Raw genomic sequence first — 13232 nt, 5'->3', positions numbered from 1 at the left:
GCATGTACCATGGGTACATGTCATCAGGACCTACTGAGGCTGTGTCATGGGCATGTCCTTAACCTTGGCAAAATAAACTTCCTAAATTGACCGAGATTTGTCTCAGATATTTTGAGTTCACACTGTCTACCTCACAGTAGACTAATCAGTGGCTACAGAACAAATGTAACATGTTGGAGATGGATAGATGGTAATACCTTGATTGCAAAATAGTAGTTCCTCCTATAGTTAGAGCAAAAAAAAAAGTTTCAAATGATGAAAACTGGGCTTCAGTAAATACAATGAGAGTCTGTGAAGCATCTGAGGGCCAGCATATTTTAGGGCAGTATAGTTCAAGCTTCTTCATTCATGTTCCACTTTCTTCATGATTTTGCCATTTGTAAGCCTTAAAATACCATGATAGCTGTAACACATATTTTAAATTTATTATTTCATACAGTTAGCATGAATGGATTTATCCTGACAAAAGCACTAGCTTTCTGTCCTTAGTAAAGCCACTCTACTAATTGTTTAAGCTCATTTGATCTTCAGTTCATTCAACTAATATTTATTGAATGCTTTATATTTTCTAGAATTTGTCTACCTGATCTAGGTGGTAGGTAGAGGTGGAGGGAAAAAGATAAGAAGACGGAGATGAGTAGGGCATGGTACCTGCCTCAGAGGGATTCAGAATAAAATAGTTTCACAGTTTCAGATTGTTCATAGAATGCTGAGAAAGCAGGATTGAGATTTTGCCTGGAAGAGGTGGGAAACTTTATACAAAGTTGAGCAGGAAAGTCTAGATAAATAAGTAGGAAGAGTTTGTTAAGCATATTTGGAAGATTAATCTTTCCTGGATCTTGGCCAGATTTTTTTAACTTTTCTGACCATGAATTAAAAGACGTCGAGATTTTTTATAGTGTTCAGTTCAATCTTATGGCTGTAATCAAGAGGTTCTCAGATTAAGTTTGTTTAACCATCATTTTTTGTAGGTATGGTAAGTCAAATAATAGAAACAGTATAACCATAACTAATGAATATTTTGGCATATAGTTCTTACATTCATAATTTAGAATATAGATGTGTTGTGTGTAAATGTGTTTTCATTTCACCTGAATTTCTTTGTACAGATTTTACAGAATAAAATGCCAGTTACTTTCTTCTGTTTCTTTTATTTTTCCTTGTAAAAACATTATTACAAAAGGTGATTTATATGTTACTTACAACACATATTTACCACAGCTATTTTTCTTTTTGTGCTACCAGTGTAAAACTCTTTCTGGAGTCTGTGACCACATCATATCCCTGTCATCAGATCCTCTGGTTTCACAGTCTGCTCACCTGGAAGTGATTCAACTAGCAAACATCAAACCAAGCGAAGGGCTGGTAAGAGATACCATGTTTATCAAAACCACCATCCATCAGTAGACAGCTAGTGATGTGGACAAAGCAGCCTCTGAATGTGGGAATCTATGAATTTCAACAGACACTGAACAATTTGGTATTTTTTTCCTAGAGGAGTTATGGTAGTGGAAGTTTGTGTTGCATAAGAAGTTTTATTAAAATAAATGAAAATGAAGGAGAGTTGAAAATGGTGACTTCTGAATTAATTTGGTACTCATTTAGCTTCAATTACATTCTTTCACCTCCCTCCCCACCAGAGTTCCTTAGGTTTAAAGGAAGTTTAAGAGTTTTATAATAAACACCACAGTGTTACCTGCTCATGAAGTAGGTGTTTTGTTTGTTTTACTTTGGTTTGTCCTGGTTTTAATAGTTATTCCTTCCCCTAGGGTGGGTTAGCTAAACAATATTCTCTGATACTCTTTATAACTCACATTCATTCTTAGAAGGGTAAGTAAGCAAGTGGATATTGCCAACACTAGATGTCTATGAGTTGTATTTTTTTATTATGTAATAATAAATATAATCGTGTTTTATATTTTGTTCACCTGATTAAAAAGTGTATTGGTTCTAGATTTAACCCAAGAGAGAGACTTTTTAAAAAATAAGTCTTAAGGAAGAAAGCATATAAAAATTGATATTGAGACAAAAAACAAGAAACTGGCTAGAGAATATCTTAACTACTACACAACTATTACACGTTGGTTTGGTGCTATAGTGTTTCCACTTTCTCCTTGTATATGAATTTACCAAGTAATGATCTTTTGGAAAATAGAAATCTTGGCAACTAGCATTAATAATTGAATTAAGATAATATATTCTTTAAGATTTCTAAGCAAGTTTAACTTTTTCTGTGGCTTTTCTTTTTCATAATCTATGTAACTGTTCAGAAGGCAAAGCCTTTATTGATTACCACTGATTTTTTAGTTTGATGCCATCTCTCCTAGAGAGTAAGTTTTCTCCGGATATGTGGCAAATTAATTCTGGTTATCTGTAGTTCCTAGTGCTGTTGTGGCTTTTATGGGTGTTTTCCTGGGAAGGAATATGATGAAAATCAGCATATCAGACGTAGCATGCCATCATTGTAATCTGTAAGTGTTATATCTAATGTTGATTACATTTATGAACTTCTTTTAAGTAATGATAATCTAAAATTCTTTGTATTCCTTTTAGTTACCTGTACAAAGTCCGGTTTTATTTTAAAAACACTTCAATCTATAGCATTAAAGATGGTCCTTTCTATATGTCCCCTTTTAGTAGTTATAAGGGAAAGGAAGTCCCCTAAGCATGATTTTTAGAGTGAAAAATTATGAACTAATACAACACTGTATTAAACTAGAAGTCAGAACACCCAGATACAAATAACTTACATAAAATGTAACTACGAGAGTGATATTGAAGAGATGGGAGAGTAAATTTAACCACCTTGGCCTTGATCTAGTCATGTAGGTGAGGGAGAGGAGGAAATCATCTTTAAAGCTCCTTCTGACTCTTAGTCTGTGGTTCTAAAAAGAAAAAAGCCTGATTTTTTTTTCTCTAATTTCCACTGAAATCATTGGGAGAAATAACCTTATAAAGTAAGTCAAAATAATGCTAATTAATGGGCTTTATGAAATCTTGATTTTTTAAGGAAGGTATAGCCCTGGACAGGTCCTTTATTGTTTTCATTTGAAAGAGGTAGATCTGGGAACTTAAAATGCTAAGAACCAGATTCAGTTAAACAGTCTGGGAAAAAGCTAGAAAAGAAACGAATGCCCACTATTTGCCAGGTATTTTTCTCACAACTCTATAGACTAGATATTGATTTTCTCATTTTGCAAATGAGAAAATAAAATTGCACATATTCACTAGTTTGCTCTGTATCACATATAGGTAATAAATAACAGAGGCAAGGTTTAAGTCTAGGTAAATCTAAATGAAGTACATCTGAACAAAGCTTTTTTTATTATTCCACATTCAAATTTTGAATTGCTAAAGAGAGGTATGAGAAGCTTAGGAGGATGACTTTCAAACTGAAATTACTTAGAGAAATTTGTTTTTAAAGGACAATGGACAGCACTTCACTGGGAATTGAAAGGAAGGAAAAGAAAAACCTAAAATGTTGAATATTAATAGAAAGAGTTAAGTATAAAACTATTTTTTGTGATTCATATCAAAGAGAAAGTACTAAACAGAAGAATTACATGGCTTATTCAAGGTATCGTTTTAAAACTCAGTCACGTTTAAGTAAGTTTAGTCAGTCACATTTGAAATAAGCCAATTTTAGGATTTTGATTTAGGATTTTGGTAATTAGCCATAGTAAATGTCTAAATGATAAATGAAGAAAAGAAATAGAAAGCGGTGGGAGAATACCAGGATTTAATGAAATTTAATTAGCTTAGAAATATCTGCAGAAAGTATTCTTCCAATTTTAGGGTAGAACATGTCTCATAGGCAAAAGGTAACTGGTTCTCCTGCTGATAAACTGGATACATCGTTTATCAGCTTTCTAATTAGTCAAACCTCCTAGAATTTCTTAGGGTTGACAGTCCTAAAGCATTGTAAGGACTGGTGAGAAACAACCTTAGTTATGATTGAACCATATGAAACTTTCTTCTAAAGTGCTTTTAAAGAACAATAATTAGCGGAAAATGAGAGCTATTGAAACAACAAAATTGGATCAGAGCCAAAACATGAGCCTAATAGAGAGGAAGGGACTGGGATCATCCTTGGGGAAGCCTCTTGGCCTCAGGGAGTTATTTTTCTATTTAGGTACTTGGACCATCTCCAAATATGTCTTATTCTACCAACTTGACTGAGAGGTTGTTTTGGCTCCTGTTGGTTAACCAACATTTGGAGACAGAATGAAGCAAATGTCATTTTGGCAACCTGAGCAGGAGAGAGGGAGCTGTACAAGTCAGCTCTAGAATTAATTAATGAGTTTTTAAAAAGAGAGAAAAGGAGGAATGAAGGTTTTGATGAAATGGAAAGCCGTATTTGTCGTGGTTCCAGAAAAAGAGCCATTTGAATTGCATGTCCTCCTGCTGTTTGGCCCTTTCTCAGAGGTGAACAACGAATCAGATGTATTTCTGTGGACCCTTTCTTATTCAGAAGATGATTAGTTTGAAACTCAACCAAGCAACTTATTTCTTCTCTTTCTTTTGGTGCCTGACTTTTGACCATTTTTCTCGTTACTACTATGAGAGGGACATTAAAAAAGACAAAGAAGTCAATTTTGATTATTGAAAGCAGTTACAACATGGTTTATTGAGTTTAGAAATGAAAATATTACATAAAACAAAATATCTTTATTCTTGTGGCATTTAAAAATTTGTTTTATTTCTACCCTATTGCTTTATGTCTATATGTAGATACATCTCTAAGCATTTAAAAATTTTATTCATCTGAAAAAATCAGCTTTTTATTCTGCAATGTTGTCATGATGAGATCCTCTTCCTATAACTACTAGATACTGTCTTTGGCTTAGAATTGTTGGTTAAGTTCCTGTTATTTGTAATAATTATACACAGATAAATGTAGAGTCATAGCTATGCTGTTTCCATGATTTTTTATTATCCCAATAACTACAGTGTCTTTTCTAAACATTTTTCTTTAAATATTAGGCTTTATGACCTCATCATTTATAGAATCATTTAGAACTCTTGTCAGACACCTTTAATTCGTAGTAATAGTGCACAGTATTGAAAGATACGTGGAGAAAAATATAATCAACTTCTGCTTAGTTGTCAAGATGTTGACAGCTGTTGTGAAACCTCGGTTCTTCTTAGTTTAAAAGAACTTAAGAGAAACACAGCAAAGGAGATGTAGCATAGAGCAATTTATTGCAAAGAAAAAAGAATATTGTGAAAGTTAGGTGCAGAATAGCCAGTACACCCTGAGAGAGGATTCAGGGCAGGCTGCTCCTAAGGATGAGACCACCAAGACTGGCACTAGGGAGACTCCCTTTATGGGAGTCTTACATGATTATTTATAAGGGGATGGGAAGAGCTGTTACTAGTAAGCATGTTCTGGGTGGTCCTCTGGGTGCACGTGCACAGTAGCTGTACATGCCTGTTCATACGTTGCATGTCTCATTAGCATCTGAAGTGTTGGGGTCCGCGTGTTTCCTAAACAAAGGAATGAACACACAAGACAACACAAGACAAGACAAACATGGCGGCCGCCTCGAATGGCGCCCTCTGCTTTATTTTATACAGTCGTTTGCGGAATGTTGCCAAGTCCCAAGACACATTGTTGTTTTTCTGACCTTTCCCTGACTTTCTGGATTTTCAAGATGTTTACATATAAACAGGCCCCCAACGCCCTGCTTCGTTTGCAAGAGCAGGACTTACTGGGAACGCCCTGCTTCGTTTGCGAGAGCAGAACTTATGGGGAACACCCTGCTTCATTTGCGAGAGCAGGACTTATCGGGAACACCCTGTTTGTTAGCACGTAGTCCTCTACGTTTCCCCTTTCCTTATTTACAAGTTTGAATTTCTTTTAAAACCATCATTACATGTTGGGCTCGCTGGGATTCGGTGTTTGCCCTTTGGCACCGTCTCCAGCAGACTGTGAAAAATGACAAAGGCAAGAACAACAATCAATACATTACTAGAAACAGAGGTCAGCAAAGTTTTTACAGGACTCATAGGGTTCAAAGACGTCAAACTTTGTGCAATACCAGTCATCAAATCTGCACCAGTCAGCAACAGTAACTGATTGCGAAATGTTTCAGAAATGTTCTGTGTTAATTCTTGTATTTCTAGGGAAAGATTATTATGACCAATTAAAAGTCTCTTTATCTCAGTCCAGTTATGTACAGTGCTGTTTAAAGGAACAGGAGTAATACAAAATTGGGTAGTGTTTCAATCACATTTCAACAAAGCTCAGGTATTCAACACTGTTAGCTGATCTCCCAACCAAGAAACCACTTGCTCCAGATTATTCACTCGTTCAGTCAAATGAGCATCTATGTCTCGTTGCTGCTGCCACAACAAATGTGATTTTTCATGCCATTGTTGTACAAATTCTGCATTTTGTATACTCCGGTGTAGAGCTAATCCAGCAACAGCGGCGGTGGAAGCAATTGCTACAAGTCCTATCACCGCGGTCACGATGATTCCAACCATCCTCTGACTGCGGTGGACAAGATCTTGCATAACCTTGTAAATTTGAGTAATCCCAGCAGATTCACTCCAAGTACATGTTAAGTTTACAGGTAGCCAGGTTTCTTTTCTGGCTCTTAGTATAGATAAATCAGAATGAGACTCATTCCAATTATTATTCTACCAAGTAGTATTTATACAACTTAAGAATGTACAATTATTTGTACAGTTAACTACCCCTGTATTATTATCCCATTTAAAAATTCCTGTGAACAACAAGTAAGGCTTTCTTACACATGCAATAACATATCTAGAACTATTTCGATGCAAAGATATATGGAAAGGGTTAGCAATATTAGTAAGATTTAAGGATATGTTTCCCGTGAAAGTGAACATTGGTTTACCAGCAGCTAGCAACTTCCAAATATGACCTTGTATTTGTGAGGTATTAGCCAAATGTGGCAAGGGGGTGATAGACCACCATCATGCCAAGTAATAGTTTCATTGCCATCTGCAGAAATGCTGTGATTACCTTATGCCAACGCAGGTTGACATGGCTGAATTTAGTCTGAAAATCTCCATGTACACTCCAATCTGTAACAAGGTATTTATGACTCTTCCCTTTTACTTCTAACAACAATCGTGGCCCACTACTTTTACATCTAGTCCACTCTAGTTGGGAAACACCTCCAGACACATCAGGGATAGGGCATAAAGATAATGTACTTGACAGAGTTTCATTAAGTACTGCAGTATGATTATACTTAAAACTTTGAGCAACAATAATCATAGTAAAGGCAGAGATATGACTATGGTTATAGCGAACAGCCCAAGCCTCATGAGAAAGATGCAGACAATGTGGACTACCCTCCCCCCAAGACATATAGGTAACCCTTCAACCCCAAATTGATATGAACTATTTACTGTGCCAGTGTTTAATTCAGGATCCTGGTTCAAAAAAGGCGATGGCATCCAAGCAGTATCATTAGTAAATACTGGGACTTCTCTGACTCCCCAGGCCACACCTTGATATAAGGGTGGAAAAGGAATATAAGCCCAGTATGTAAATTTTCCAGTTGTTACCTGACAGTTTACTACGGCCAGCATAGCCAGGAATAAAGTCAGTGGGGTTTTGGGCTGCCCAGCTTGTTGAACAACCCCTTCAGCTTCTTAACTGTTTCAGTTGTCCCCATGTCGGGGGCTCCGCACGAGTTCCGAAGGTGAATATTCTCTGAGCGCTCAGATTTAGCTCCTGGAATTCCTTCAGGAACTCTTTGGATTGGCTCCTCTTCGCCATGGCACTGTTTCAACCGTCGAGTTGGAAACCACTCGTTTCCGGCACCTGTATGGACAAGAGCATAGCCTCGGCCCCATTGTAAAACTTTTTCTTTTAAATATTGCCCTTGTAATGAAGGATAATACATCCACAGATTACTGTTTTGCGGTTTTTCTAAAGGCTGTTGAAAATGTTTCACCGCTGCAGACTGCTGTAATTGGCACCAATGGTTGAGAAAATTTAAAGTAAAAAGGGCTTTCAGAATTTGATGTTTTGGGGAATCTCGCCCATCTCCCCCTTTTAGTTTTAAAAGTTGTAATTTTAAGGTAGCATTGGCTCTTTCAATAATTGCTTGACCTTGACTGTTAAATGGAATACCAGTGGAATGATGAATATGGTATAAAGAGAGGAAGGCAGCCAATTTGCAAGAGCAATAAGCAGGGGCATTATCAGTTTTTAATTCAGCAGGGACTCCCATAACTGCAAAGCAAGTAAGTAAATGAGTAGTAACAGAGTCAGCCTTTTCAGAGGGTAATGGCATAGCCCACTGTAAATGTGACCACGTATCAATAGTATGATGAACATATTTTAAACGACCAAAGGAAGGTACATAAGTTACATCCATTTGCCAAATGTGATTTTGTTGAATGCCTCAAGGATTAATACCTGGACTTAAAAAAGGTGTAATAATAGGAGCACAAGATCAGCAGGCTCTGACAATAGCTCGGGCTTGACAGCATGTTATAGAAAATCGCCGTTGTAATCCTAAACTATTAGTATGATGTAGGTGGTGCTCATCCTGAGCCCACTGGACACTGCCAATAAGTAAAGAATCAATCTGACTATTGCCAAAAGATAAAGGTCCTGGCAAAGCTGAATGAGAATAATTTTTATAGGGTCAGTACCAAGCAACTGACGAGCTCGATGTCATCCTTTAATAATTAATTCAGCCAATTTATCAATATATGGGTGAATTTTCTTAATGGCTTTATTAGCCAAAAACAGCCACTCCAGAATATTATTATCTTGGTGTAAAACGGCCATTGGTGAATGGGGAGTATGCAAAAGACACAAAGTGGAAGATTGGGTGTAATATAATCAAGGTGAGCTTCACTAATTCTATTTTCTACAAATGACAATTCTTCTTCGGCTACAGGGGATAAAGTCCCCATAGGTTGAATACAAGTATTTACAGCTCTAAGATCAGTTAATAAGTGCCAGTTTTCCTTTTTTTTTTTTTTTTTTTTTGACAAGACAAACACAGGGGAATTCCATGCGGAAGTACTTGGTTCAATATGCCCCTCGGCCAATTGTTCCTTAACTAAATTCTTTAAAGCCTTAAGTTTTTGTTTAGATAATGGCCACTGTTCCACCCAAACAGGAGTTGTAGTTTTCCACTTTAATGGTAAAGCTTGAGGCTTGTGGACAGTGGCTAAGAGTTTAAAAGATTGTAGCCCATTTTGAACATCATATTTTTGGCAGCAGAAGAAATGAGGAATGCTTAAAAAGGCACCAAATTGTTGTAAAAGATCACGGCCCCAAAGGTTAATATTAATGGGAACAATATAAAAGAACACTTTTCCTTGTTGTCCTTCAGGTCCTACACAGCTCAGGGGCTCGACACTTTGGTAGACTATAGAAGCAGTACCTAGGCCGGATAGAGGAACCGATACTTGTTTCTTTTTCCAATGATAGGCCATTGAGCCAAACATTATTATATACATCCTCTCCTGTGTCGACTAATCCCTCAAAAAGTATCCCATTAATTTGCAATGAACATAAAGGTTTTTGATCAGAAACTAAAGTTTCCCAGAAAACAGTTTTCCCAGTACTACCGAAACCTCCTTGACGAGACACATCTCTAGATAAGAAAGGAAAAAAAAGGCAATAAAAGCAATTGTGCAATACGTTCCCTTGCCTCTAGGCGCATAAATTGTGAGACTTGTACCATAATAAGGATTTCATCAGTAAAATCAGGATCAATAATTCCTGGGACCACCATTAACCCCCGCATAGCGCTGCTGCTTCGACCTAGTAAAAGTCCTACATGTCCCTTTGGCAAAGGACCACACACTCCGATAGCCAACTTATATATTCCTCCATTAGGAGATAAAGTATAAGGTTGGACAATAGCTAGGTCAGCAGCGGCACTCTGCTTAGTGGCAGCATAAAGCTGAGACTGGCGTAGGCCTGCATTGTAGTTGTTGGGGCCCCAAGCCTGCGGGCCCCGGTTCCCGTTTCCCGAGAGGGGTGACAATACATTCCCACTTTATCAGTTTTTGAACGGCATTCATTGGTCCAATGTCGACCCTTGCCACATTGTTTACACATATCAGATGGTAACCTTTTTTCTTTTAGAGCAGAAGAGCCTAATTTTTTTGGCAGTCCTTCTTAAAATGACCGGGTTTCCCACATTGATAACATATACCTTGTTTAGAATTGCCTTTTAAAGCCTTAGAAAGTGCCCCAGCAAACAACTGAGCATTGTAAATAGCTCCTCCAACACCTGCACAAGCCCGAATGTATTCAGCTAAATCAGCTCCACTAGCTTTTAGAGGACGCAGCAATTTTTGGCACTCAGGATTAACACTCTCAAAAGCCAGAGTATCCAAAAGAATTTTAGCAGCAGGGCCTGAACCTACAGTCTTTAATACAGCATCTTGAAGACAGGCTACAAAATCTGGATACGGCTCAGTGGCTCCTTGTAGGATCTTTACAAAAGGTAAAGAAGTTTTACCAGCTATTTCAACCTTAGTCCACGCTTTTATAAACAAGGCTTTAATCTAAGTGAGAGCAATATCATCTAGGCCTGCCTGAGCATTAAGAGTGGCCTATTGTCCTGAACCCGTAAGCTGCTCTTCAATAGGTCCTGGGGGATTTCGGGTAGCATTTTTTCTAGCTTGTACTCTTGCTTCCTCCCACCACCAACTTTTTAATTGAAGCCATTGTGAACGATCAAGGACAGCCTGTCCCAACGTTTCCCAGTCAATAGAAATCATCATATGTTCTAAAGAGAAGGAATCGAGAAGGCCAAGAACAAACTGTGACTGAGGTCCATAATTAGCATTTCTTTCAAAAATTTAAATTGTAGGACTGTAAAAGTCACATTCTGGCCACCGTTTGGGAACTGAGCATTGGGGCCGAAAGCAACCCGTGTTATTGGGAATAAATCTAATTCCTCAAAATCATCCTTTTCCTTCGATTCCTTCTTTTCTCCTGCAGGAGGAAGAGGTACAGAGAAAACCTGACCTGACATAGGCAAAGAGGTTGGAGGTGGAGGCAAAGGGAAATCCTTTTTCAAAGGAGCAGAAGGGAAGGTAACAGGGAAGGCTCATGGCGGAGAGATAGGAGAAACAGGAGCAGCGGTACCTTGCAATTTTAACAACTGTTGTAACATCTCTAAAATGCGCTGCAAATCAGAATTTCCTTCAGATGAAGGAGGCATTAGCTCTTTTTCCAATTCCTTGTCCTCAACAACCGGGGCGTAAATATGTTCCTCTCTAGGATCATTCCTCTCTAAAGCTTCAGATGCCTCACCTCCTGTGGCAGTATCGCCATGCTCTGAGTCAGTTTCAAGTAACTCTAATGCCTGAGTAATGGAACTACACAAAGTCCACAAAGTCAGAGGCATCGTTTGCCCCCGCTGATGAGCTCGACGCAGGGCTTTAACCACTTGTAACCATTCCTTTCGATTTAACTGCACTTTGTTTTGATATTGAAACCAATAACAATGTTGTTCAACATGGGCAAACAATCGCTTCAAAGTCTTATGTTCCTTAACTACCTTCTACTCCTATAGACATCAACAGTCCCTGGAGTAACCACAAATATTCAGAGGCCAGAGAGGTGGAATTCCCCATAATTTTCCCGTGGGTCCCCCTTTCTTTATTTACCTGCCCGGGGTGTTCCCCCTCCGGTTCCTTGCTCTCGTGGAGCCACGGACCCTGCTCGCTGCGCCAGATGTTGGGGTCTGCGTGTTTCCTAAACAAAGGAATGAACACACAAGACAACACAAGACAAGACAAACATGGCAGCCGCCTTGAATGGCGCGCTCTGCTTTATTTTATACAGTCGTTTGTGGAATGTTGCCAAGTCACAAGACACATTGTTGTTTTTCTGACCTTTCCCTGACTTTCTGGATTTTCAAGATGTTTACACATAAACAGGCCCCCAACGCCCTGCTTCGTTCGCAAGAGCAGGACTTATTGTGAACACCCTGCTTCGTTTGCAAGAGCAGGACTTATTGGGAACACCCTGCTTCGTTTGCAAGAGCAGGACTTATGGGGAACACCCTGCTTCGTTTGCGAGAGCAGGACTTATTGGGAACACCCTGTTTGTGAGCACGTAGTCCTCTACATTAAGTCTCCACCCAGGGGTGTGCTTTTTACTATTATAATGAGCAAAGGCTTAGTTTGAGGACAGGTAAAATCAAAATGCACATGCTCCCTCCAGGGGAAATTTCCTAGCTGTGCTTAAATGAACTTGACTACAATGTGAATTCTGGGGCTTACTGTGTTAACCATACATTCGCCACAGTTGCCAAATTCCAAGCACATGTTAATTCCTTGACTACCTATCCTGCCTGAAAGAGAGATGGGTAATTGAAATGAATTTGTAAAATGTCAATCCCAGTTATTCTTTTAGCTACATTTCACATACTACATGTTTGCTAAAGTGGTCTTAGTCTTTTAGAACAGATATTAAAAAGTGAATGTTCGACTTTAATATCTACAGTTGTCAAATATTCTAATAAGAAAAGTTAAGGTGTACAACTCTCCTAACTGTAAATAAATCCATAAATCAGGAGCCCAGTGGTTGAGAGTGTGGACTCTGGAGTCAGACTGCCTGGGCTTGAAAGCTGGCTTCACCACCTTGGGCAGACTCCCTAGCCTCTCTGAGCCTCAGTTTCCTTATCTCTAAAACAGAGATAATGATAGTTTCCACCACATAGACTATTGTGAAATAAGTGCAAGACACTTAAAACAATCCCTGGTACATTGTAACAAGTAGATATTAATGATGGTGCTAGATAATGATGGATAATTATTTTGTGTGTCCAAACAGTATATGTTGTTTTGTTCACTTTTTCCTCTTTATCCTCTCACAACCCATATATGTCAAAAACTAAAAGTTGGCCAGGCATGGTGGCTCATGTCTATAATCCCAGCACTGTGAGAGACTGAGGTGGGCAGATCACCTGAGGTCAGAAGGTCTAGACCAGCCTGGCCAAGATGGTAAAACCCCGTCTTTACTAAAAATACAAAAATTAGCTGAGCGTGGTGGCGTGTGCCTGTAATCCCAGCTACTCTGGAGGCTGAGGCAGGAGAATCACTTGAACCCAGGAGGTGGAGGTTGCAGTGAGCTGAGATCCTGCCACTGCACTCCAGCCTGGGTGACAAGAGTGAAGCTCCATCTCAAAAAAACAAACAAAAAAAACCCACAAAAAATGTACCCTCTAGCTCTTACAAATGTGCAGTCGTGTTTCATTTAA

At 38.6% G+C, this 13232-nt stretch overlaps 1 protein-coding gene across 12 annotated transcripts in view; it reads left to right on the top strand.

The window, feature by feature from the left end:
• The window catches only part of CNKSR2 (connector enhancer of kinase suppressor of Ras 2), a 290055-nt gene that overhangs the window by 117599 nt on the left and 159224 nt on the right, over positions 1-13232 (top strand). For all 12 annotated transcript variants that reach the window (XM_073013842.1, XM_037986403.2, XM_073013844.1 and 9 more), the window contains exon 6: positions 1246-1365. In XM_073013842.1, coding sequence (XP_072869943.1) covers positions 1246-1365 — 120 coding nt within the window. The remainder of the gene's footprint in view (positions 1-1245; positions 1366-13232) is intronic.

This window comes from Chlorocebus sabaeus, chromosome X (assembly GCF_047675955.1).
Source record: "Chlorocebus sabaeus isolate Y175 chromosome X, mChlSab1.0.hap1, whole genome shotgun sequence".
Classification (NCBI taxonomy): Eukaryota; Metazoa; Chordata; class Mammalia; order Primates; family Cercopithecidae; genus Chlorocebus; species Chlorocebus sabaeus.
The sequence above is the reverse complement of the archived record's forward strand: the minus strand, read 5'-3'. Positions and strand labels throughout refer to the sequence as shown.